We start from the raw sequence: 27,188 nt of genomic DNA, 5'->3' as shown, positions 1-27,188 counted from the left end.
AAGACCCCAGAGCCTTTGCATGACCCACTCTGGCAGGAGTGAGTAGGCCTAACAAAGATTAATAATAAAAGTGAATTTCTACTTTGAATCAGAAGATCATACTCTTGACAACTACTGATTTTTATCATCTTTGAGAGTCATTTTTCTTGCCCACAAGGTAAGGTTATACCCAATTAAGTTTCTATAAATCTTTCCCTGAATCTTAAAATAATCTGAATTTTCAGAGGAGTGACACAGTTTTTTCATTTCCTCTGGATGAATTTTCAGAGGTGGCTTTTAGGTTGAAAGGCATGGACTTAGAGATATAATAAACACTTCATCTCTGACCTCTTCACCTTCCCCTCACTCCTGTCTTCAAAGTGTTTTGCAGCGAGTTACTTATAAATAAAGGGCCCTCCAAGATTCTAGCAGAGAGAGATGGGAGAGAAATGATTGAGATTTTAGGTGAATATTTAATATATAACAAAGTAGTATTAAAGTTTTCTGAGAGTTTTTTTGTTTGTTTGTTTTTATTTTTTGAGACGGAGTCTTGCTCTGTCACCCAGGCTAGAGTGCAGTGGTGCGATCTCAGCTCACTGCAACCTCCACCTCCCGAGTTCAAGCGATTCTCCTGCCTCAGCCTCCAGAGTAGCTGGGATTACAGGCACCCGCCACTGCGCTGGCTAATTTTCATTTCTTTTTTTAAGTAGAGATGGGGTTTCACCACATTGGCCAGAGTGGTCTCAAACTCCTGACCTCGTGATTAGCCCACCTCAGGGATTACAGGCGTGAGCCACTGTGCCCGGCTTCCAAGTTATTTTTAAAATAACTATTTTGATACTAGAAAAAAATGCTAATTTTTAAATTTAAATTTGATATTTACGTACAATTTTAATAAAATCCCATCCATGAAAAAGAAAATAAAGGGCCCTCTTTCTGTTTGTTTTTGTTCTCCTACTAGAGGCTACAATAGACTGTCCTGCTCTCATCTTATTTGCTTGCCTACCTTGGACCTATCTTTTAAGACTTATTTCAGAAACTGTCTTCCTCTGGAAGTGCCCCTTGACTCCATGATCTGAGTTAAGTTCCCTATGCTGTGTGTTCTTGCAGCAAACTGCTCTATATAGCACCAGATCCACCCTGTTGTTTTAACTAAGCAAGTTCTCCAAGAAAATAATGTTTTTTTGTTTGTTTAGTTTTTTTTTTTTTTTTTTACAAAGCAAATTCCAAGGAAGATTGTGATACACGTCAAATTTATCTAATCTAGAAATTCACAGAGGGATGCAAAATTGTATTTGAATGGTGAAATAGGAGTACACATTTTGGAACCAGGCTGCATGGGATCAAATCTTGGGCCCATCACTTGCTGTGTGGCCTGGTGCAGGTTATTTAATCTCCCTGTAAGCATATTTCCCATAAGGTTATTGTAAAAATTAAGTGAATATATTTATATATAATATATTATAATTCATATAATATATATATTTGTATATACATATATGATACTGAGAATAGTGTCTGCCAGTCCTGACTCTGCCTGCCACATAGTAACTCAATTATTACCTAAAGTGAATACTATTTATATAGAGAGTTTTAGGACTCTTCTGAGGTCTCTGCTGAAGTATGGTGGTGTGGGAATAGCTAGGCCCTGGAACACAGCCCTTCTACTCTCTTTTCCCACCCTGAGTTTGCCCAACACATGAAAGGTCTTGTGCACACATCTGTGTTCATTCTTCTTATAATGGCTGCTCCTTGGACAACCCCCAGCCTAAAGATATGACTGCCAGAGGCACTGTCCACTCAAGGGTAGAGGGACCCAGAAAAGGGCCAGTGCCAGAGCTGAAATTCTGGGGTCCCTCATATCTGAAATATGGTTTAAAAGAAGGGAGTCAGGTTCTAGGTAGGAGTAGCCCTTTGGTCCCTGGGACCCTCACCCTATGAGAAGGATGGTGCCTGGAGAAAGACCAGAGTGAAATCCGGTTAATCACAGTGCCCAAGTTAGTCTCCTCTTGCCCAAGTCTAAGAGTGGTACTGGTCTGTGCTGTGGATCAGTCACACCAAGTGAGACTCACTGGTGCCAGTTGATAGATTACATTGTTTAGTGCCAAGCCTGGAATTGTCTTTGCTGAGCATGGTCCTTTTGTGGTATTTGTGAAATATTGTCAAATCTACTTTGAGAACTTTCCCACGTGTGAGCAAAGATGTGAAATCCTTGACAATAGGAAGAATTATGGTTTACCAGACTCTAGCTGGGACACTTCCCCTTTCTGGTTTCCAGCACATAGAGACATTGGCCTCCGGGAATGTTCTTCATCAGAGTTACAGAAAAATCTCAATTTCTTCTTAAATGCCAAGAATCCAGATTATAACAATGAAAGAAATAAGGGACACACTATAGTTTGTAAATACTAAAGGGGATAGAAGATTGTTTATCTGTACTTTTTCTTCCTCTTTCCTTGTCTGTTCTCAGCATTTGTGACACTCTGAGAACTCCAAAAGCCTGGGAGAAATCTTTTTTCCTTTTTGAGACGGTCTCACTCTGTCACCTAGACTGGAGTACAGTGGCATGATCATGGCTTGCTGCAGCCTTGACCTCCTGGGTTCAAGGTATCTCCCTGCTTCAGCCTCCAGAGTGGCTGGGACTCCAGGTGCACACCACCATGCCCAGCTAAGTTTTAATTAAAAAAAAATTTTTTTTGTAGTGATGGGGTCCTACCATGTTGCCCAGGCTGGTATCAAACTCCTGGGTTCAAGAGATCCTTCTGCCTTGGCATCCCAAAGTGCTGGGATTATAGGCATGAGCCACTGCACCTGGCACACGTATTTTATTACTAATGTAATAAGATTACTAATTTTATTACTAAATAAATTATTTTTTAATATTTAGTAATTCATTACTAAATAAATTACTAATCTTTCTTGTAGCGAAGACTTAATTAGTGGACTAAGTATGTATTGTTATTATTGCATAAAAAAGTTAGAATTGGCAGTTTCTGTTTTATTTATTTTGTAACTAGCTCAGGTTGAATTTGGAAAGTTAGTTCTTCCCTTTAAAGTTCACCTGCTTCTTCAACGAGAAGGAAAATGGAATCTTGGACCAACCAAAAAGAATTGATTTTGTTACAATGATTTATGCCACATCTGTTAGCAGTTTTAAGGGAGGTCTTCAACATATAAGGCTAGTGTGTCACTATTACTTAATAAGATGACTGTGTCTATAAAAATAAGCTAGACAATAAGAAGTCTTCCAAAATTGAAAGTTGGGAAGTTAAGAAACCCTTCTTGAAAGGATTGCCTTTGAATGACAGGAACTGTCTCATGTGGAGACGCCTGAGAGGTTACCCACTTCTGGCCCTTGCCCCAGAGTGGCTCATATCCAAAGGCCAAAACAGGAGTATAACTGTTCAATCTTCTTTGCCTCTGGGTAGGACAATCTTTGTGGTATAACTCATATTCCAGAGCTCTCTGTGAGTGCAAGCTGAGGTCACACTTCAGCTGATAACACACCTTTGCCCAGCTCCTTCACTAACCAAACCTGCTTCTATCACTCCCAGAGGCATTTCCTCTGAGAGCACTCCCTCCATAAACCACTTGCACAGGAATCCTTACCTCAGGCTCGGCTTTTCAAGAACCTGACCTGATATGGTTTGGCTGTGTCACACCCAAATCTCATCTTGAATTGTAGTTCCCATAATCCCCATGTGTTGTGGGAGATACCTGGTGGGAGGTAATTGAATCATGGGGGCAGTTACTTCCATGCTGTTCTCCTGATAGTGAATGAATCCTCATGAGATCTGATGGTGTGGTCTTTTCCCCTTTTGCTCAGTACTTCTTGTTACCACCGTGTGAAGTAGGACATGCTTGCTTCCCCTTCTGCCATGTTTGTAAGTTTCCTCAAGCCTCCCCAGCAGTGCTGAACTGTGAGTCAATTAAATCTCTTTCCTTTATAAATTACCCAGCCTTGGGTATGTCCTTATTAGCAGCATGAGAATGGACTAATACATGACCTAACCCTGTATCCTAAGAGTAGTCCTAGGAAGCATACCCTAAGGTTGGGATTCTGGAGTCAGATCATTTGCTGATAGCAATGAGAACTCCAGCCCTTGGAGAGGTGGAATTTCAACAGCCTTTGAAATGTTGTAGCGCTGCAATTACTGATAAATTTATTTTTGATGAGCAGGTGGAAGGATATGCACTAATTCCTGCAATGTCTCTGCTTTCATAGAACTCATTGCTATTTAAAATAATCTGTTTATATTTTTGTTTTCATATTTATTATTTGTTCGTTAGTAGAATTAAAACTCCCCCAAATCAGACTTGTCTATCTTGTTACTAGTATTTCTCCAGCATCTGTGACAGTGCCTAGCATTTAGTAGCTAATCACTAAGTATTGGTCAAATGAATGAATAAAAAATTAATGGAGGATTTTAAGGAAGGAAACTGAGAAGAAAAATTGTTGTTAAGAGTGAGGGGTATGGACCAGGCACTGACACCAGAAAGGTAATCATCTATTTGGAGTTCACTGCCACCCCTCCTCCCAACCCCCACTGCTTCCTGCCAGGTGATAGTATTTTAGTTAGTAGAGCTAGGGAAATAGTCTCTATTTAGCCTCTCAAGGATAGAACCAAACAGATGGTTTCTACCTCTATTGTATCACTCTTTTGTTTCCTGTGAGTCTTGTCTCTTAGCATGACGCCATGTGTTTTCCATTTTGCAGAAATTTATCCAGATCTGTAGTCCATTGAGACCCCAGGTGGTGAGGCAAACACATGGTCTCTCTCCATCTTGGACTGGAAGCCCATCTAAACATTTAAAATTCTACGATAATTATACTTAATATAATTATTACTATGTCAAGGCTTAAGTCTGCCATTTTATTTGTTGCTTTTTATTTGCTCTGTGTTTTTTTTTTTTTTTCTGTTTTCTTGTTCTTGCCTTCCTGTGGGTTACTTGAACATTTCTTAGAATTCTGTCTTGATATATCTCTAGTGGGTTTTGTTTGTTTGTTTGTTTTTGAGACACAGTCTTGCTCTGTCACCCAGGCTGGAGGGCAGTGGTGTGATCTCAGCTCATTGCAACTTCTGCCTCCCGAGTTCAAGCTTTTCTCCTGCCTCAGCCTCCCAGATATCTGGGAGGCATGTGCCACCACACCCAGCTAATTTTTGTATTTTTAGTAGAGACAGGGTTTTGCCATGTTGGCCTGGTTGGTATCAAACTCCTGACCTCAGGTGATCCATCTGCCTCGGCCTCCCAAAGTGCTGAAATTACAGTTGCGAGCCACCACACCTGGCCAATAGTGTTTTGAAGTATATCTTTTTGTGGAGTTTTGTTATGGTTGCTCTAGGGATTACATTATACATGCATTATACAGTATGTATGTAACTTATCACAGTTACTAGTGTCAACATTTCACCAGTTCAAACAAAGTGTAGAAAGGACCTCCTTTTATATCGCTTTAGCGTCCTATGTTTATAATATATTGCCTTAAATATTTCGTCTATATGCATTTAGAGCTCAGAGGCATGAAAGTCTGAGTTGTGGAAGAGGACTTTTCTGACTCACACCTGTGGGAAGTTTGAGCCCCTTATTACACCTGGTGAGGGAGAAGTCTAGGATCCACACTCGGTCTTTGCTGGCGTGGGTGGAGGTGAGGCCGTTTTTTTTGTTTGTTGTGTGTGTGTGCGTGTGGTGTTTGACTAGAAGAGAGCAATTATTGTCTAAAAGGTTTCTGTCTTGCTAGGTGCCCTTTTCCTGGTGTTTTGTCTAAAGATAGCAGGCTTTAGTTGGGGCTTTTTTTTGTTTGTTCGTTTTTTTTTTTTTTTTTTTTGGTATATGCCCGCTGGCGTTTCTGCGTTGCTGGCTTCTTCAGCTTCAAGTCTGAGATAGCTGAGGCCCAAAGAAAACCTAGAGAGCTCACCAGAATGTCATTCCTTGACTCTGTCTTCTTCCTAGACGAACTGTGTACGTCTCTCCACTTTTCCACGTTGGTTTTCTATATGATGTTCGGGTTTTTAGTTGTATTTAGTGGAAGGAAGAGGAAAAAGCACATCCACCCCCTCTTCTTATAAGTAGAAGTCTACTGTGTAGATTTTTATATCTTTGAATGTTGACCCAAGTGAGTGTATTACTATTAAAAATAAATAAAAAATAATGCAATGAAAACAGTAAAAAGCAGATAGATGTAATGAATTACAAAATCAGATTAAGACATTTACCTATCTCAGAAGAAATTGATATAAAATTTATACAATGAGGCTAAAGATAATAAATATGAAGGGCAGATCTAGAACATACATTCTAACAGGATTCCCAAGAAAAACTAGACTGTTCCAGGTGGATGACAATCAGTAGAAGACAAACAGCAGAATATACTTGACAATTCACAAAAATGCCCAAAAAAAGCTGATAAAAAATCTGAAAAACAATATCTGAAGGAATTTAGAAGAAAAATCAAATTTAAGCAGGGAGCTAAAGTTGCTCAGTTATCAAATTGGCTAAGAATTAAATTTGGTGATATGCTAAATTAGCTGAAGTATCAGAAATAGGCACTTTCAAACATTGCTATTGGTTGTATAAATTGTTGCAAGATTTCTGGATAGTAATTTTGTAACATATATTAAAATTTCTAAAAAGGTTTATTGCATCTGACCTAATTATGTTAGTTCTATTAGTGTATCTGCAGGAAATAGTAAAAAGATGTGTGTAATGATTTAGCTATAGTATGTTAGTTTTCTATATAATTGCAAAAAATTAGACACAATTATATTAGCAAAATCCTTGGAAGTATTTACTGTGTATTAGGTAACTTTCTAAGCCTTTTCTACGTATTAAATCATTGAATCTTTCCAATAACCTATGAGCTTGGTGCTATTCTTATTCTCATTTCATAAATGAGGAAAATTGAACACAAAGGGATTAAGTAAATTGCTAGAATTTGACAGGCAGCAGACTCAGCCCTGAGTCCATATATTTCAACACTCCATCTGCTGCCTGTCTTGATAACACTTATGCAACATCTGTATACACTTGATAACACATATGCAACATCTAATGATTTATTATGTCATCACCAAAATAATGCACATGTTGATATTTAAAATATAAAAAATGTTCTAAATTTATTGTTAATAGAAAGCTGTTAGGTTAGTAAATAATACAAAACAATCTTAGAAAAAAAATCTAAGTGTAGATTTTTGAAGTGTAGAATATTTATGTCAAACAATTAATGATTTTTCCTTTAGGGCTGTGTTGTTCTGGAATCATCTTCTGGGTTCTGTTATGAATATAATGTATTAACTGTTAATGCTAAGTTTGGGCAAGTGCCAGATAAATTCACAGTTATTGCAATAAGAAAATAGATCTTTCATAAGAATAACTAAATTTTCTCAGAGTTCTCTGAAATTGAATGAGTAGATACCTACTTTCTTCCAAAATTGTCTCAAGTATACAAAAATTAAAAACTAGTTTCATATAGCTTTGCAAAGCTTATTAGAAACAGGTTGATGTTATAGAAACAGAGATGAGGATGTTTTTCCTAAAATATTTGAGGTTTATTATTTTAAAATGTCTTAAAAATTTGTCTCCTAATTGCTTGAACCTGGGAGGTGGAGTTGTGGTGAGCCAAGATTCACGCCACTGCGCTCCAGCCCAGGCAATAGAGCAAGACTCTGTCTCAAAAAAAAAGTGTCTCCTCGATTTCTCAAATAATTGAGAAATTATTTGAGAAATAATAAATGAGAGTTGATCTACCATTTGATACAGCAATCCCATTCCCTTTGGTATATACACTTAAAGGAAAATCAATCACTCTACCAAAAGACACATTGTACCCGTATGTTCATTGCAGCACTATCCACAATAGCAATGACATGGAATCAACACAGTTGCCTATCAATGGTTGATTGGATAAAGTAAATGTGATACATATACACCATGGAATACTATGCAGCCAAAAAGAACAAAATCATGTCCTTTGCAGCAAAATGGACACAGAAACAGAAAAGTAAATACTAAATGTCCTCAAGTGTAAGTGGGAGTTAAACATTGAGTACACATGGACATAAAGATGGAAGAAAAGACACTGGGGAATACAAGAAGGGGGAGGTCTTTGAAGAAGGGAGGCAAGGGTTGAAAAACTATCTATTGAGTACTATACTTACAACCTGGGTGACAGGTTTAGTGGTACTGCAAACATCAGCACTACACATTATGTCCACATAACACACTCGCCCATGTACTCCCTGAATCTAGAATGAAAGTTGAAAAAAAAAGGAATATAATACCCTCTGCTTCCAAAAAAAAAAAAAAAATGTGTTTCCTCAGGCATTTCCTGGTCATCTTTGCTTTGTTCTTAGAAATGAAATTTATCTGTGGTTTTTTGCTCTCAGTGTCACTCCTCTGTAAGTCTTTCTCTCATCTTTGATCAGTTTATTCCTTATTACCTGACACTTCTGAGGGTACTCTAGGAATGGGCTAAAATTAGGGTGGCTGCTTTTTTAGGTTGCCATAAACAAAGCAACTGAGTGATGTCAGACAGAATGATGCTGAGAGTCTCCTGAGAAGGTGATCTGAGTCAGAAAGTGACTTAAACGAGTGAAGAGAAGATAAATACATAATACTAATGGACTGTCTTAGGATTCTTAAATATAATGCATCCCAATAATTTTAAAAATCAAGATAGCAAAAGTGGAGGTGACTTTAAATTATGTTTCATCCATACTTGAGTAAAGCACCAATTGAAATAAGAAGGAGCATCACACTAACCACCACGGTGTCAACATGGCCAAAAATGAAAGTCAGAAAGCAGTGTCATGCCAACACTTCTAATTTTAATCACAGCTCTAAATGGTCAAGAACACACCCAGAAAATGATAGTGTGTATCTCAGTCTGGGTTTTTTTGTGGTTAACATCTCTCTGACGTAACCTTAGATACTACAGGTGGTTTCTCTTCTTATGGGCAAAATGCTATATACGGTGTGTACTTTCCAGAGACTGTGGTTTGAAAGAGCAGTGCTGGCCAGTTGCATAATTACAGGTCGGACGATGAAGGTTGTAAGAAAAACTAACCCTGTTGAATCTCTTAGAAGTTTTTAATTAAGAGGGATTCTGTAAAGAAGACATGTAACGGCTTACATGTAAAGGCTTACCTTGATTTTGCTTCATTCAGAGGACATGACCTCTTAGAAGGCAAGGTAAACATCTAGACACACATAAATCTTTGTTTATAATGATAAGAAATGTACTGGCAAATATATCAGACCCCCATACCTATGGGTCTTTCCCGTTGATGTAGTTTCTGACCTTCCAATATGTAATGACTCAGTACTGAAGGCCATGTGTGAGTGGTGAGTGGTTTCTCTGGTGATCTATACCAAAATAAGGGCTTATAAATGTTCTATCTTGGTGGCTGTGCTACTGAAATAGATCTGAAATAAGTAAAAGAATAGTTACTTGAAATACACTTGCTATAAATCTTTGACTCTACTATAACAGGGATACCTCTTCACGATAAAGAACACTTTGGTTAAAATGATGGAATGAGCACCATATCGAGTTCTCCTCTCCCGGATTCTCATGGAGTGACACACAGACCACGCAGAAAAGGAAACAGCCAATCGTGCTGCAAATCAGGAATGGGTAACAGATAAATGCAACCCACTTGCAGCTGGGGAATTTCTGCCAGCTGTAATGGGAATGGGCAAGGGTATTGAGAGCTATTAAAATGGACACAATCTACCCTCTTTAGAATGAGTAAGTAAGTCAGCAGCACTAGGACACTGCAAGTGTGTATTTGCATTGGAGAGGCTCTGAGACTCCTCCTTGGTATCAAGGCAACACCAAGCTCCATAGCAGTTTTCAGCTTTGCTCCTAGATCAAGCAGAAAGCCTAGTCCTGAGGAGGAGAATCTAAAGCTATCATCCATAACATACAGTTAGAAATGCGAGTGTAAAGTTGGGGAGAGAGGTTTGAGCTAAAAATTAAAAAATCTCAGCATACAGATGGCATTTATAGCCTTGCAACCAGAAGAGATCACTATGGATGAATAGAGATAAAAGGGAGATGTCGTCCAAGGATTGAGGTGTGGGTTGTTCCAACATTAAGAAACAGGAAAAGAAGGAAAAAAGAAATCTGGAGGCAAACAAGACAAAGAAGGAGTGAACCGATAACTCCTAAACTATTTCAACTATTCCAGAGAGGTCTCTTGATGAACATGATAGTCAGAGCCTTTTCTTTTTCCCTCAAGATTTCCCCAATATGACAGTAAATGTATATGAATAAGAATCAATCTATGTACATGCTGAAACCAATCCAAGTGCCATCACTTTGACAAATATTCGAAAAGCTGGAAGTATATTAGTGTTCTTAACCATGGATAAGACAAGGCTCAGGAAAAAGTAAATTGCAGCTTTTGCAATACACACAAGCCAAGCATCAGGGGAGGGGAGATGTGATTTCACATGTATGAAGTCTCCATGCTCTGAGTCAGCAAATACAGAGACAGGGGTGGGCTGTGGGTTGTCAATCAGGATGGTTGACTAGAAGATTGTGTATAGAGCAGGTGGACCAAGAGGCCTCATGTCTCTCCCTGTGAACTGCTATCTGAATAGATCAATTTGCCTGAGAAAGGTCCTTGGTGTGAGTTTGAAGGGTCCTAGGTGTGAGGCAATACAGAAAATGGGGGAGAATATCATACTCTTTCGGGTAATGGAAGCAGTGAAAGAATAGCAAGTAGCTCTCCCTGGGAGTAAAATACATCAAAATATTGTATCTCAGAGTACAGTCTTCCATCACTTTTGAACTGTGGGGATTCTGACTCAGGCTGTCTATACTTCCGTGTGAGTCACATAATCAGAGCCCAGAAGTAGCCATCCCACGGAAAAGAGGTCAAGCTGGGAGAATATACCAACAAAACAGCAAAGGGACCCCACTTCAGCTACCAATACTAACCAGAGCAACTCTTCATTTGTAATTACATGTGGTGAATAAAAAAAATCATCAAAATAATTTTCGGAAAAAAGGGCGTGAAAGAAGAGAGGCAGAAGAAAGAGGAAAAATAAATGTCAGGAAGAGAAGCGAATGTAAAAGTTTTGTGATTTTTAAAAATATTTCTTCCATAAAATAGAGGAAATAAGAATTAATGTATATTAAATTTATCTTATCAAATTAAAATAATGGAATACCATTATTTGGCAATGCATAAATACATGATCACATAATTGCAGATATTTTATTTTTGTTTTTTGATGTTTAGAATCAACCTAGTCAAAGCACCTAAATCTTAATTTGTTGCAGAACAAAATGCAGATATTACAGATTTATAGAAATGAACACATAGTTGACAGCGTAGAAATAGGTGTATAGTTGACAATCGTGAGAGTAGAGAGCAGGGAGAAGTGACGGAGGGAAATTTGGAAGCTCTAATTTTATCTAGCATAATCCAGAATCAGTAGGTAACCTTTATTTAGAAATATCTGTGAGAGTTGTAATAAACAATATGACATTAGAAGTTAACGTATCTCAGGAAAAGGAAAGGGAGTTTGAGTAAACGTGCTGCATATTTTAAAAAAATTGATCAATTCAGAAAGAGAAATGTAAACCTATTTGTTAGAATTGCACTGGTAATCACCAGAAGAACTAACACTATAAATGGGTGAAGTGGTTAGCACTTAGGCTGGGACTAGAGATGAAAAGGAAGAAGGGAACTTTTATTATTTTTTAAATTTGTACCCTCTTGTGAGTTTTTTTAAACAACATTTTTTATTACTTTCATAAACAACAATTATTTAAAAATAAACTAACCAAGATTATAGAGAAAAACTCCTGAGTTTTTCCTAATACAATGCTAATACAAATGCTAATGCCAATACAAAACTCTAACAGAGAAGAAAATGATAAACTTTTAATTTTATGAACTTATTAATATTGATGCAAATATATGTAAATTAATTTGGTAGTTAAGTAGAAGATTGATGTGATTTGCCCAAAAAGTTTATTCCTAGAAGACAAGGATATCTCTACATTAGGAAATAAATTCATACAATTGTACATATTAACAAATCAATTAGGGAAAAGAGCCACAATCATCTGAATGGACAGAAAAGTCAACGTTCTTTGCTGATTGATAATACCTACAATAAAAGACAAATAGAAGTCTATATTTTTAACATGATAAAAGTAGTTGAAACATATATCACAAAATTTAACTCCTTAATATATAAAGTACTCTTACAAAGCAACAAGAAAAAGATATACCCAGTAGAAAAATAATAGTAGGAGGCAAATCACCAATCAAGTATCCTCAAAACATTAAACAATGTTCAATTTTATTAGTATTTAAAGAAGTGTAAATATAAGCTATGAAATAACTTTAAGCTATTAGCTATTATACTGGCAATGATTGAAATGCTATACTCAGTATTGGTGAGATTGAAATAAATGGGCTGTCTTATCTGACTAGGAGAGGTACATGTTAATAAAATAATTCAGGAAGGTAATTATTCAATATATTTAAAAAGTATTAAAAGTGCATTTATCCTTTAATCTAGAAATTTCACTTCTAGGAGTTATAGCTAAAGAAATCACTTAAGATAAATGCTTACAAAATTTAGCAACAGGATGATCAAAACATTACATTTTATAATGGAAAAATAGAAATAAACCAAATGTCTAACAGTAGAAAAATAGTTATGTCAATTATGATAAATATGTATAATACTATTCAACCATCAAAATTAACGTTGCACATGAATACTTGTTCATGTAGAAGATGTTTAAGATAAGTGATAAAAGCAAGGCTTGAAGTAATGTAGCAGTATGATCTTATTTTTGTTTAAATTATCTATCTATCTATCTATGTATCATCTTTCTATCTATTTACCTACCAACCTACTTACCTACCTATCTATCTGAAAAATGCTGGAAGAATATTATGATGTTAATGTTAATTACCACTGGTTGGTGTTTTTTCATTTTTATTATTGTCTATTATGATTATACATATTATTGTATATTATTGCATATTATTTTTCTTTTCAAACTTAATATATTGCTTTTACAAGAAAATAAGTAAATGTTATTTTAAGGTAAAGTAAGTAGATGTGATCTCTTGTGTAAAGTATGAAAAAGGCTTAATAGGCTTTTTACAAGATAAATCCCACAATTCAATTAGAAAATGAACACAGTAGAAAAATGGGCTGTAGACAATTGCCAAAATAAAAACTGTTAGTGACCTAGGAACAAGAAAAATTCAACCTGACTAGTAACTTAAAAAATAAAATTAAAAAGAGACTCTCTTTTTCTATAACCAAAGAGACAAAAGATTTCTAAAAAACAGAAAATTATCTATGAAAGCAAATGTTTAGAGCTATGAGATCTCTCGTACGATTCAGAAGTAGGAGTAATATTTCTGCAGAATATGAAACCACATAACAGAAGTGTTAATATTGTACATGCCATTTGGTCCAGACATTTCCTTTCTCTGACTTTTCATAAAAAGAAATGTGGACCTGCACAAATAAGGATGTTAATTACAGCATTTTTTATAATGATGAAAATTGGAAAAAACCTAAATGTTCAAAAATACAAGATTGATTCGCAAAATTACAGTATCTGAATAAAATAGAATATTATTCCAAAATTAAATTGGGTTTTTAGAAGAATATTTAATGACATGGAACAGGTTCGTAATATACCATAAAGTGAAAAGAAAGTGTTCTTTTTCTGCTCCGCCACAATAGCAGAGAATATGTTTTTGGGTGTCATGTGAAAAATACTCTGGTATCTTACCATGTTTAGTATTTGATCACTAAAAATGACTGCTGTTACCTTACTGATGTCTGTCCTGGCACTTGGTAACAGTGACACTGTGAGTGTCTCTCTTTCGTCTACCTTTTTGAATGTTTATGATGATTCTACCATGAAAAAAAAATCTTATTTAAAAAAGTAAACAATATTGGTGAATAATGCATCTATAGTCCTGTGATTCAGAACATTAGATGGAGCACTTAGGGAATAAGTCAGTGATCTTAACTTGAAAATGTAATTAAAACTCATGAAAAAATAAACATGTCACCTATTAGATGTTTTGATTAACTTAAATTGATAATGTTGAAGTATACTTTTTTTGCTATTCATTAAAAGACTTAGGAAGTTAGTAGAATAAAAGTTATAGAGTGTGCTTGAAACGACATGAAAATTACAAATCACTTCCACAGAGTTACTGAGGTTCAGTTATTGCTTCTATACTGTACAGAGGCTCCACAGTAGAGTGGTTGAGAATTTGGCCTTTTTTGGTCAAAAAGTAGGCTCTGTTGCTGTGTGCACTCGGGCCAGTTGCACAATCTCTCTGTGACTGTTGGAGGCGGAGCTTGCAGTGAGCCGAGATCGTGCCACTGCACTCCAGCCTGGGTGACAGAGCGAGACTCCGTCCCAAAAACAAAACAAAACAAAGCAAAACTAAAATGTATATAATGATAGTACCAACATTACAGGGATGTCGTGAGGTTTAAGTTCATATATTTAAAGGCCTCAGAATACACATGGTAAGATTTCAATAAATGCTAGCTGATATTATAATTTTTATGATTATTGTTACTCTATTTCCTGTCAGCCTGACTTCTGTGTCTGTCTTTTACAACAAAACTTTATCAGCGGAGAAAGCCCGAAGCTGTCTTTGAATTTTGCAGAGCATACGTGAAGCAACTAAAATAAGCCATGGATATCTATGCTAAAGTTCTAGATTTGCTGGTGGCCCTCTCCAACTTTCCTGCTTTGTTGTCATCTTGACTTTGTTTTGGACACACGCTGCAACTTTATTCTTCATTTAGTCCTTTGGATGACGGTATCAGTTTTGGACTTAGAATCATGATTTTTATCTGAAGCACTTCTCTAGGTCTCAGTCCTAAATGCTGACCTCGCTATTTATGAACCAGAACTGTGACTAAGGACTGCCTTACTGTCGTTGTATCCTATAGAATCTGTTCAGGCCTGAAACGAGAGGAAGGCCAGATAATAGACAGGTGGGCAACGGTAGAGGTTGAATCATTGGCTCTTGGGTTGAAGGGAAGAGGATGTCAGCAGGAGGATTTTAGGAAGTGAAACTAATAGAAAATTGAGGATGAAAGAGAGGGCAAAGTCTAGGAAAATTTCTACATTTTTGTCTTGGTTGCCTGGAGACACCATGAATAAGAAATGGCAGGTTTCCCACCAAAGATGTCAAGTTGTTACATGAGGCAGATTTGGGGATTTCAGGCAGAGTTTTCCAGCAGACAGTGAAAATCTACTTTCAAGAATTCACACCATTCCTCCAATGCCCTAACTACCAATTAGTCTGAATTAAGATAAGCTGGTATAGAGTAGACTGTTATTTTCTCTTCCCTGTTTGTTTTCAGGAGAATTTGGGTTCATGCTATATCGGAAATAAACTCAGATCATGTATGGACTTAGATAAAGATGTATTGTGTGAGGATCCACTGAGAAAAAATCTGAACCCCCAGGAATCTGAGTTCCAGAGCTGCTGCTTTTTTTTTTTTTAAATCATGAAATACAACAAAATCAGTTAATATGTCATGCAGAAAGTTGTTAAGCAGAACAATATTAATTCTACAGCCAACTGAATTTGTTTCTAAAAGGAATAAAATGTCAGAATGCACAGATATATCAGTTTTGAAATAACTCAGAGCCACAAGTGTATCTTGTGAAATCTCATATTACAAATTATGGTTTAAGAGATTTAAATAGACTCTAGTAATAATATTAATAGGTGAGGATGTTGAAATGTGTGGCTTCAAAGGCAAATGCAGAAAAAATAGTAATACTTTGCAAAAGGCATATACATATCAATCTACAATGTTATTTAAAATGTTATTATTTCTGCCAGAGTGTTTATTACATGAATGAAATAAAAGGAAAAAAATAGCTAAATAACTAAAAAAGGACAGAAGTCCTGGAAAGAAGAAGAAATAAAGATTAAAGCAATGGAAAAGATACCAATACAATTTTTAAAGGAAAAGGTAAATCAGTAAGATACAAAAACTTGTTTCAAGAAAGCTGGAGGAATAAAATAAGCAGATTTAATTCATGACAAGTGCACAGAAAGGAAAAAAGGAGGGGCACAGGACAGAAAAGGGAACTCAGAGTTACAGCCTTGCTGATTTGCTGTTTCATTCCTTAGAAACTCTCTATCAATAAAATATAACCACAACTCTGCAGAATACAAACAAATATAAAATTATGCATTAAATGCAAGAAAGATTTAATAAAACACTAAGACTCATCTTTGGGGGGAGACAGAATGAGTGGCTTTTCCTTCTTTTTAGTTTTCTGTACTTCACCTAAGTGTCTTACATGAAGATTAAGCTACTATCACAATGGACAGGAATTAACTCAATTAAAAAATGAAGCTCTGAATCCCATTTCATATTAAAATTTAATACAGCAGAGCTTTACTCTGTGACCAGCTACTTTGGAAACTGAACAGGATGACATCCTTCCCTGTGCAGTGTGTATTACAAACCTTCATGAAGAAGAATAGTTGTCTCCGTTATCTGACACATTTCCTAGCCTGTGTTTCCAATCACTGGCTTTCAACAGGTCCGTTTACCACATGGGTTTTGCACTGTCTTTGCTCTCCCTGGGAAGCAAACAACACGCTACTCATGTCTACTCTTATTCTTTCCTATGTGGGTCTTGTTGGGCCTCTGGTGTAAGATTCCCCTGGCTCACAGAGTCTGAGAGGAAACTGCAGCATTTTATTTGAACGTCTTCAACCTTAGACACTCACAATTCCCTCTGCCCTCTCACACATGCGTTCCAGAATTCGGTGAATACTGGTGAAACTGGGTCTGTCTGCAGGCAGCTTGCTCCAACATAGACGCATGAGATTGTACAGCTCCACGGGACAGTTCTCAGGGCAGGAGAGGATGTTGCCATCTCGCACATAGTAAATGACCTCCTCATGGGCCATCCCATAGTAGGGCTGCAGGCCATAGGAGAAGATCTCCCAGAGGACCACACCATAGGCCCACACATCAGACTCTGTAGTGTAGCGGTTATAAAAGATGGACTCTGGTGGCATCCAACGGATAGGGATAGCATCGTTTTCATTAGCTTTGTAGTAGTCTGCTGAGTAGATGTTCCTGGAGAGGCCAAAGTCGGCAATTTTCACCACCATGTTCTCGCCCACCAGGCAGTTCCTGGTGGCTAAATCTCGGTGAACAAACTTACGTTCTGAGAGGTAAGCCATGCCAGCTGCCACCTGCCTGGCAATGCAAAGCTGCTCAGCACAGGAGAGGGGTGGGGGCCCAGGGCTGGAGACCTGAGCCCTCATAGACAAGTCACTGTGACTGAGGCTGCACACGGTGTGAGGGGACATGCTGCGGAGGAACTCATTGAGGTCACCATAGGCCATGTATTCAAAGAGCAGGCACATTGGCTTCCCGACAGCACACACGCCTGGAACCAAAAGACCATCCTCTGTTAGTCTCAGTTTCTACAATGAAACAATGGAAAGAGCACTCCAAAAGCAAACGACCATGTCAGAACATATGAAGCCCTGTTTTTTGTTGTTGTCGTCATATGTTTGTTTTTTAATATTTGTATCCTTTTAATCACAACACAAAAGGAGTCTCAGCTAGGAAATGTACTCTGGGTAGTGGGGTTTCTGTCCCTTGGCTAAAGTTTTTGAGGACTTCCAGCAGAGCACTGTTGTCCTGGGCACTTGTCATAAGTACATCATACATGGTGCATCAAGTACATGGTGCATATAAGTACATGGTGTATCAGTTCTTTGGAGTGGCTCTTCTCTCTGAAATCTGGAGGCCCTGGTTTTTTGTTGACAACACCATGGTTGAACCCTGACCCTATTTCTCTGCCTAAACATCTCCTCTTTGCCTTTAAGATTCAGTTTATTTATCACTCTCCCTAGGGTGCCTCAGCTCCTGATCCTTCCAGTAACTGTAAGATTTTCCTACTATCATCCTTTCACAGAGAACCTACCATCCTATTTTATAATCATTTGACTATTTGAGGTTTCTCCCCAACGTTTTAGCGCTTTGAAAGGAGAGATTGAACCTTATTCTTCTTTAAAAATTCCCCACACCTACCACGTGTGTCTGGCAGAGCAGATGCTTCATAAAATGCTTGGTGAATTAATTTATGAATGGATGCTTGCTCTGAGTATGTAATGTAATTGCTGTCTGTTTCTGTTTACTTCTATGAAGGATGTTAATAAGAAAGATGTATCAAGTTTGGAAACAATAACAAATACAATTCAAGTGGCTTAGATGAAGTATTTAAGTTGCTGCAGTAAAACATTTTGAAATTTAGGTTTTACAATGTTCATGCTACCAAAAAAGTTAATATAAATAAAGTCTTGGATTTAAAGCCAGAAGATCATTTTCAAATCTTAAAGTCTTGATATATTTGAGAGGGAAACTGGAGAACTTGGAATATTAGATAAGATGGGCATAATTTCACATCATCTTAAAAATAGATTATTAGATCTATTGGGTTTTTTTCAGGCAAAAGTTAAAAGTATCTGTTTGAAAAAGAGGAGAAATGAGGAATACTGCTATCTTGGCTTATTTATTTTGGCATTAATTTTTAATTCCAAGGACCTCAATTAGCACATTTCTATAAACTAAAGGGAAAAAATAAAGAAATACAAACTGGATAATACTTAGAAGTTTCTTCTGTGGGATCCTTTTTGGATAATCTTTAGTTAACAGGGACTTACCTATCTCATCAACTGGCTTTACCATTGTTATGCTGGTTGAGTTGATTTAAAAATAATTTCTTATACTGGAAAAAAATGACAAAATATTTCTCTGAGAAATAAAAAAAATTTTGAACTAAGTTGATTTAATGAAATTTTCCACTCTGATAAAATATTATATAATAGATATCTACTTTGTGATTATTATGAACAATTATATATACATGTGTATAGATATAATTTACAATTATATATGTATATACATTTATTTAAGACCTTGAAATGTTTTCTATATTGTAATTATTCGAACCCAACTCTTAGCTGGGACTTCAAAATGGAATAATTATTGAGAGGAAGACTGTGTTTTATTCATCCTTGTAACCTCAGGTCTAATACTATACATGGCTCACTATGGGTTTTCAATATATGTTGATGGGTACATGGATGAATTAATGGATAGGTGGATGCATGGATAGATTTAAGGATGGATGGGTAGATGAATGGGCATAAGAAAACCTCATGCCTAGCCCAAGCCATGTCTTTAAACTTTAGCATGACATCTTCAATGAATAATCTCACCTGATTGTTCTACTGTTTGCTCCACTGCCAGAATATTCCGTAAGAGTCTACAATATTTAATGCCTACTCCCATTCTAAAATTCTGCATATTTAATTATACCATTTTTCCCAATTTATGACTATGAAACCATTATCCACTAGGATTTCAATAAAAGGGAATCAATTTTTAAGATACAAACATGTTCAGTAAGTGGCTGTTTCAAATATATAAAACAAAATAGATTTCTTTTATTGATAGAAGTGAATTTTATGGATTTTCCCAATTCCCCTTTCTTCCACTGTTGTCATCTTATTTCACTGGGATTAACTCCCAAGATACTATGAGAGTAGTGGAATCACTTACATGAATGATTACTGCTTATGTATACTTGATAAAAAATAGAACCTGTGTTCATTGGATATTGAAATGGAATTTAGATATAGCATTTAACAAATGGCAACATAAGTTTCAGTTCTTGTTGGACAATAAAAATGAGAGAAAACTCCAAGTAGTGATGTATAAGCATGCTACTGTGGTTAAATTGGAAAATTGTACATAGTTTCTGTTTGAATCAATTTCAGGAATTCAGGATGTTATAAACTGTATATGAATATAGAGTCAATATTTTAAGAAAAGTTGAAACAGGAATTGCTTGATAATCTTGAAAATATGCATGTATATATGTTTGTTTAATGACTAAATGTGTACTATTTGAGAAAGTAAATAAGGAAGGTAGGGGGCAGAAGCCAGATTCAGATTTTTGTGTGATGAAGAATGAATAAATGAATGTTTAGGAGTTGAGGAAATGGAAGAAGTATTTTCAAGATGAATTGTTATGTACTGAATATCGTTTATTCATTTATTGAACAAATATTTATCGAGTACCTACAATGTGCCAGAAACTATTCAAGATAGTACTATAGAAATTCTTGATTTTAATATTTATCTAGATTCCTTCCGATATCCTGACCACTAAATTACTTTACTTCCTTTCCTTAGACCTCTGCCCAACTTCAGCTAATCACTCACATTGTCATACCCCTGACTTTGTCGTTCCATACATTTGTATACCTCCCATAATCTCATTTTCAGTTACTCTATTTGTTGTTCACCACTTCCTCCCTTTTTCACCCTAGTTCACTGCCTCGACTGCCCTAACTCTAAAAATCCTTTGACCTCACTGAAACTTTTAATCTATTGATCCTACCCCCTTTTAATGATCCCTACTTTCTTCACATTTTGTCTTCTTTCCTTAAACAGCTTAAGTTCCTTGATCAATCATAATAATCACTCCTTTGCATACACCTCTCTTATTTGCCTCAATTTGACTTCAACTTACTTGTGTGGCAAAATGCTAATTCTGGTAAAATTTAACTCCTCATTAATGAGTCTATGCCCATCTGGTGGCATTTGGATGAATACTCAACCATGCTGACCAGTCTCATGTTAAATGTGTAATCTCTAATTTCAAGTAAGCTTTTAATGTTCTTGCCAATCATACTATATTTCTCTAGTCCATTTTATATTTTATGTAAAAATGGATTTTCTTAGATGACAATTTATTTCTTCTCTTCCCTCAAATCTTCAACTCTTCTCCCATTCCTCACTCTCAGATGAGATCTTGATTCCTACCTCACAGAGAAAACTAAATCAATCAGAAGAGACTGTCTACAATCTCCAGCCAATTCTCTCTTATTACTATGGTTGATCTGAGCATTCTCTTAACAAAGGCCAATCCATCCAGCAGTGCCAAGATTCCATTCCCTCTCACTGTTCAAAGATGTTACTTCCACTATTTGCCAACCCTGTCATCAATTTTTCTCTTTACTGGATCATTCTCATTAATTTACAAATGTGCTATTACTTCCACATGAAAGGAAGCATGCCTCTCTCTGCCCCCTTCAGCTCTATCCATGTTCCTTGGTTCACCTTTATAGCAAAACAAGTTGTTTATACTTTTTCTCCAAATTTTCTCTTCCTCTTCTTTTGAGCTCACTTACATTTCCTCTTGCCCCCAACATTCATAAGAAACCTCTCTTCTCGGGGTTACTAGTGAACCTTCATGTTTACAAATTCAAGGTTACTTTATAGTCCTTCTCTCACTAGACTTAATGCATATGACAGGCTCACTATTTAAAATACTTCATTTGACATCCAGGACACCACACTCTCTTGATTTACTTCTATTTCATTGGTTGCTCGTTTTTAGTTTGTTTTTCTTGTTCATCTCTTTCTCACACTGGAATGTGAGAAATACTGGAATGCCCCAGGCCTTAGTCCTTGGACCTCTTCTCTGTTCTGGCTTTCTTTTTCCATACTTAGGTGTCTTGCCCAACCTCATGGCTTTAAATCCTCTGTGTACTGCAATAGCCTTGAATTCATGTCTAACCAGATCATCATTTCTGAAGTCTAAGCCACCTGCCTCCTTAACTTGATGTGGATGTTGACTTAAGCATCCCCCAAAAAAGTTTTTTTTTTTTTTTTTTTTTTTGAGATGGAGTCTCGCTCTGTCACCCAAGCCGGAGTGCAATGGTGCAATCTCAGCTCACTGCAACCTCCACCTCCTGGGTTCAAGCAATTCTCCTGCCTCAGCCTCCCGAGCAGCTGGGATTACATGCACCCGCCATCACGCCCGGCTAATTTTTGTATTTTTAGTAGAGACGGGGTTTCACCATGTTGGCCAGGCTGGTCTCGAATTCCTGACCTCAGGTGATCTGCCCGCCTTGGCCTCACAAAGTGCGGAAATGGCAGGCATGAGCCACCATGCCCAGACAAAAACACACGTCTTTAAATGAATTCCCACTCTCTCCACTAAAGAAACCCGTTCCTCCTGAGTGTTCCTCAACTCAGCCAATGGCACCTCCATTCACTCATCTGCACAGCCAAATACCTCGATACTATCTTTGTCTTTTCTCTTTTTTGCACATCTCATATTTGGTCTGTCAGCAAATTATTTGGCTCTACTTTCAAATTACACATGGAAGAGAGTCACTTCTCACAATCTTCACTACCACCACCTGGTCCACGCCATCATCTTTTCTTGCTGCATTATTGCAATACCTATTTGCTGTCTTCCTGATTTTATTGCTTCCCTTCATGCAATGCTCAAGAAAGCAGCCAGAGAAGATCTGAAAAAATGTGAGTTGTGTCATGTCATGTCTTGGCTGAAACTCTCCATTTGTTTCCCAACTTAGATTAAAAGCCAATGTTTTTAATAAGGCCTGACAGGACCTGCCTACCTCCCCCATTACTTCTCTGATCTCATCTTTGATAACTCTCCCCATCTTTCACTCTGCTCCAGCCACATTCATCTCCTTGCTATTCCTCAAGCATGCCACATCTGCTCTCGCCACAGTACCTTTGCACATGCTTCTCATTCTTTTTGGAATGTTCTTTTCCAAGATACCCACACTGTTATTCCCTTGCCTCTGCCAGGTCTTTATATAAATGTAATATTTTCACTGAAGTCTTCAAACATTGTAGCTCACATTACAACTTATCTGCTTTAACATTTTAAAAAGTCTATAGAACTTAATATCCAGCATCCCATATTTTTGTGTGCGTGTGTGTTTTTTTAATCTGTGTCCTCATGTAGAGTGAATGTATGCTCTATGAGAGCACAGATTTTTTTTTCTTCCTTTTTTAAAGATGGAATCTCACTCTGTCATCCAGGCTGTGGTGCAGTGGTGCTATCCTGGCTTACTGCAACCTCTGCCTCCCCGGTGTAAGCGATTCTCGTGCCTCAGCCTCCCAAGTAGCTGAGATTACAGGCCCACACCACCACACCCAGCTAATTTTTCTATTTTTAGTAGAGATGGGGTTTCACCGTGTTTGTCAGGCTGGTGTCAAACTCCTGACCTCAAGTGATCTGCCTGCCTCGGCCTCCTAAAGTGCTGAGATTACAGGCATGAGCCACTGCTCCCAGCCGAGAGCACAGATTTTGGAAAGTTTTATTAATTGCTGTGTAATTAATACAAACTAAATATTTGTAAAATTTGTGTTGAATTTATGAATCTGGGAATAAACTGGAACTCAACAATGAACAGAAAAGATACAAATCACTGCTCATGACATTCTAGTTAGGGAAGAAAGAGGAGAAACAAAATAAGTAAAATATATAGACTTTTCAATATTCATAAATTTTGTGATGGAGAAGCAGTATTAATATTTTACCATGGGGACATTTTAAAACATTTTTATAAATAGTAAGGAGGCAGCAAAGACAGAGACAAAGTGAAGTGATGAATTTAAAGAGGGATAATCCATTAAGCCATGAACGTCCTATAGGGTTGGGATAGACCAAGGTGAAGAAGCTAAATTTGAAAAGGAACCGAAACATCTCACTGATCAAGGAGAAAAGGAAAAAGCATAAACAAGGGGAGAAAAACTTGGAAAGCCTCTGTTTTCTGATGAAATACATATCCTCACTTGTATTTTCATACCTAATAGCTTCACAATGTTAGGGTTGTCAAATTCTGCCATAAGGGCTGCCTCCCTCTGAAAGTCCGCTTGCATATCTGCCGAGGCTTCTTCTTTGAGCATCTTTACTGCCACCATAGTGAAAGGTTCATAGGGAAGTAAGCCTGGTGCCCTGAGAGATACATTTATTGAAAAAGAAACCAAAGATCATGGACATCATATCTTTATACCTACCCACATTTATACATATCCTCCCACCTCCCATGTGTAAAAGGCTGGTTAAGTCTCATGCAGCCTTTCCCAGAGCCACAGAATCAAAGAAAGACAACATACTTCAAACTCCTTGATGTCAACTAATAAAAATCACTGGTGTTATTTTCAACAATTTCAAACAATGAAGTTTGAAAGATGCATTATTTACGAATTATAGGAATTCTGAAGTATACACCCCCAATAGGATTATCATTGCCATCCTGCCATCCTGACCTTTTTTTTTTTTTTTTTTTGGAGACAGAGTCTCACTCTGTCATCCAGGCTGGAGTGCAGTGCCATGATCTCGGCTCACTGCAAGCTCCACATACTGGTTCACACCATTCTCCTGCCTCAGCCTCCCAAGTAGCTGGGACTACAGGCACCTGCCACCACGCCCGGCTAATTTTTTGTATTTTTAGTAGAGACAAGGTTTCACCGTGTTAGCCAGGATGGTCTCGATCTCCTGACCTTGTGATATGACCACCTCGGCCTCCCAAACTGCGGAGATTACAGGTGTGAGCCATCGCGCCCGGCCACATCCTAACCTTTTAATCTTTGTCCAGAATCTAAATTCCATGACATAGGAACTATGGCTTACTCATCTTTGTACCCTCCATCGAGCCTAAAGTGGTGCCTTGCAAATTTTGGTTTCTAAGACATGTTTGTGTAAGATTTTCACTATTCATGTAACCTCTACGCCAGGGCCAACATGGGCAGAGATTAAGTTGTGTCTTGCCCAAGAGCACCAGGCCAAAGTGCCAGTTGGAGATTAAAACCAAATTCATATTCTCTGGCTCAGCTGTGTGTCTGTGGAGCCACATCCATGCAGCAGAGAGGGTATTTTATTCCAATTCGCACAAAGGTGACACATAGGCTAATATTGGCCCTAATACATACTCCTTTCTTGAGCTCATTGTTGTATAAATTTTTGTCTTTTTATTCCTTTTTCTGTTTGTCATTTCATGAACATCTACTTAATATCTACACATATTATAATGTAAGGAGTTATTTTAAATGGTGTAAGAAATTATGATTAAAAATATATGGTAAATTCTTTCCTGAAAAGGAAATATTATTGAACTATATTACTAATTTCTTATAATTTAAAAATTGTAGAAGTGAAGATATATTTACATCTCCTATAAATTGCCTATTTTAAATGCAATAAAATATATTATCTCCATATATGCTACTGTTTTCCAGCAAAGAGGGGAAATTAAGATTTGAAGTGTATTATGCAATACAAATAAGGTTAATGATGTAAAGAATTAACTAGTTTTTCTTTTTCTTTTTTTTGTTTTTTTTTGAGACAGAGTCTTGCTCTGTCACCCAGGCTGGAGTGCAGTGGCGTGATCTTGGCTCACTGCAACCTCTGCCTTCTGGCTTCAAGCAATTCTTCTGCCTCAGACTCCCAAGTAGCTGGGACTACAGGTGTGGACCACCATACCTGGCTAAATTTTGTATTTTTAGTAGAGATGGGGTTTCACCATGTTGGCCAGGCTGGTCTTGAACTCCTGACTAAGGTGATCCTCCCTCCTCAGCCTCCCAAAGTGCTGGGATTACAGGCACAAGCCACTGCACCTGGCCAAAATTAACTAACTTGATAAAAACTATTTTATATAGTATATTAATACTATATAATTCATATATAATATTGTATTAATACTATATAATACTGTATATTACACTGTGTGTATATATGTATATGTGTGTGTATATATGTGTATATATATACATACACAGTGTACATATATATGTACTATATCATTAGCTTGATACATACGTGTGTATATATATATATAAAGCTAATATTATATATATACCAAGCTAATAGTTTGGTAGCTTTTCAGACATAACATATTTCAATGGAGATTTTTTTTCCATAGCTAATTTTACCTTGCTTGAAACACCCTTCCAAACGCTCCCTCTCCGATGTCTCTCACATATTCAATGTTATTCCTTGGATACTCCAGGCTGAGCAATTTGGGGTTCAGAAGGAGCGGCATCCTCTGGTACATGGGGTTGGGATGAAGTCTATCTAGTAAGAGCTCAGAAGGCAGTGTGGTGAGGGTTACTGCTGCTGATTCTCTGCAGGCAAGACAGGCAAGATCAGGAATAAGCTCAGAAGCAGGTAAAATCTTTGTACTTAGATTCTAAGAAATATGGCATTTAAGAGTAATGAAAACAAGTTATACTAAGGCAGCCAAAGATCCTTCGTTTTGAGAGCAATAAAATATTTTGTTTGGTCTAGAGTCAAAAGGCACATTTTCTCAGAAATGTTTAGCTCTCCAAGCCAGCAATGGCAGCGGGCCTGAGAGAGAAGACAAGGAGCAGGAATAGTCATTTTCCTCCAAATTATTGTTTAGATTTTACCTTTCGTGAAACATTAACCCTAGGGCATTTGATTTGATCCTATGCCAAAAAGTCATTGACATTTGTAAAGATCATGATGGGGGTGCTTCATTTTAAAGCAGGGCTATGGATATATTTAGAGAGTTGCAGTGTCATATATGTTCCTCATGTCATACCAACTCCATAAAACACAAGGCTTTAAAATATTACTACATGTGGTTAGCTGAAACTAGAATCTCACCTTTTCTTATTTTTCCATTGTTTTCTTCTTCGGCAGCAATAGAGAGTAGTTATGGTAAGAAGCACAAATATTGCAAAGCTGGACATGATGGAGATTATTACAGTCATGGAGTATGTAGGTGAGACAGAGAAGGAAGAAGAGGAAGAGGAAGGCAAATTTGGAATGTCCACACTTGGCTTTGAGGACGTCATTGGTGGGAATGCTGTAAGTAAAGAATAATTATTTCATTCATTCTGAAACCTGTAAGAAGCAATTTTTTGTATTTAAGCAATCAGTAAAATAAATTTCATGTTAAGAATATATTTATGTATCAGGTTCTCCCTGGTTATATATTTATAAAGTTCAGTAAGGTCTAGTTGTAAGTAAATCCAGCTTATAGAATAATAGAATTTTAAAGATGAGACTCAGAGAGAGGAAACAGGTTTTTTTTTTTTTTCTGAGATAAATGTAGATCTTGGGCTGGTGCCATTTATACTGAATCATATTATCTATGACCTGACATAAATCATGGAAATTATCAAATAAAATATTTTCACATAATTACACTTGACATCAGGATTGTCTAGAGCTGAGCTTTTATGCACATTTACTGTCAGTTTACAAACAGAAGAAAAATCATGAAAGAAGATGAAAAATGAAAATATTAGGACACAGAAGAAGTTAATTCATCTAA

The 27,188-nt window shown here is 37.0% G+C and overlaps 1 protein-coding gene across 1 annotated transcript in view; it reads right to left on the bottom strand.

Annotated features, from left to right (window-relative positions):
* Positions 1-12,286: 12,286 nt before the first annotated feature.
* The window catches only part of MUSK (muscle associated receptor tyrosine kinase), a 134,944-nt gene continuing 120,042 nt past the window's right edge, over positions 12,287-27,188 (bottom strand). The window contains exons 12-15 of the mRNA XM_054502256.2: positions 26,516-26,717; positions 25,819-26,010; positions 23,694-23,842; positions 12,287-17,431 (exon numbers count right to left, since the gene is read on the bottom strand). Coding sequence (XP_054358231.1) covers positions 16,749-17,431; positions 23,694-23,842; positions 25,819-26,010; positions 26,516-26,717 — 1,226 coding nt within the window. The 3' untranslated portion in view covers positions 12,287-16,748. The remainder of the gene's footprint in view (positions 17,432-23,693; positions 23,843-25,818; positions 26,011-26,515; positions 26,718-27,188) is intronic.

This window comes from Pongo pygmaeus, chromosome 13 (genome assembly GCF_028885625.2).
Source record: "Pongo pygmaeus isolate AG05252 chromosome 13, NHGRI_mPonPyg2-v2.0_pri, whole genome shotgun sequence".
Classification (NCBI taxonomy): domain Eukaryota; kingdom Metazoa; phylum Chordata; class Mammalia; order Primates; family Hominidae; genus Pongo; species Pongo pygmaeus.
This window is presented reverse-complemented; position numbering and strand designations above follow the sequence as displayed.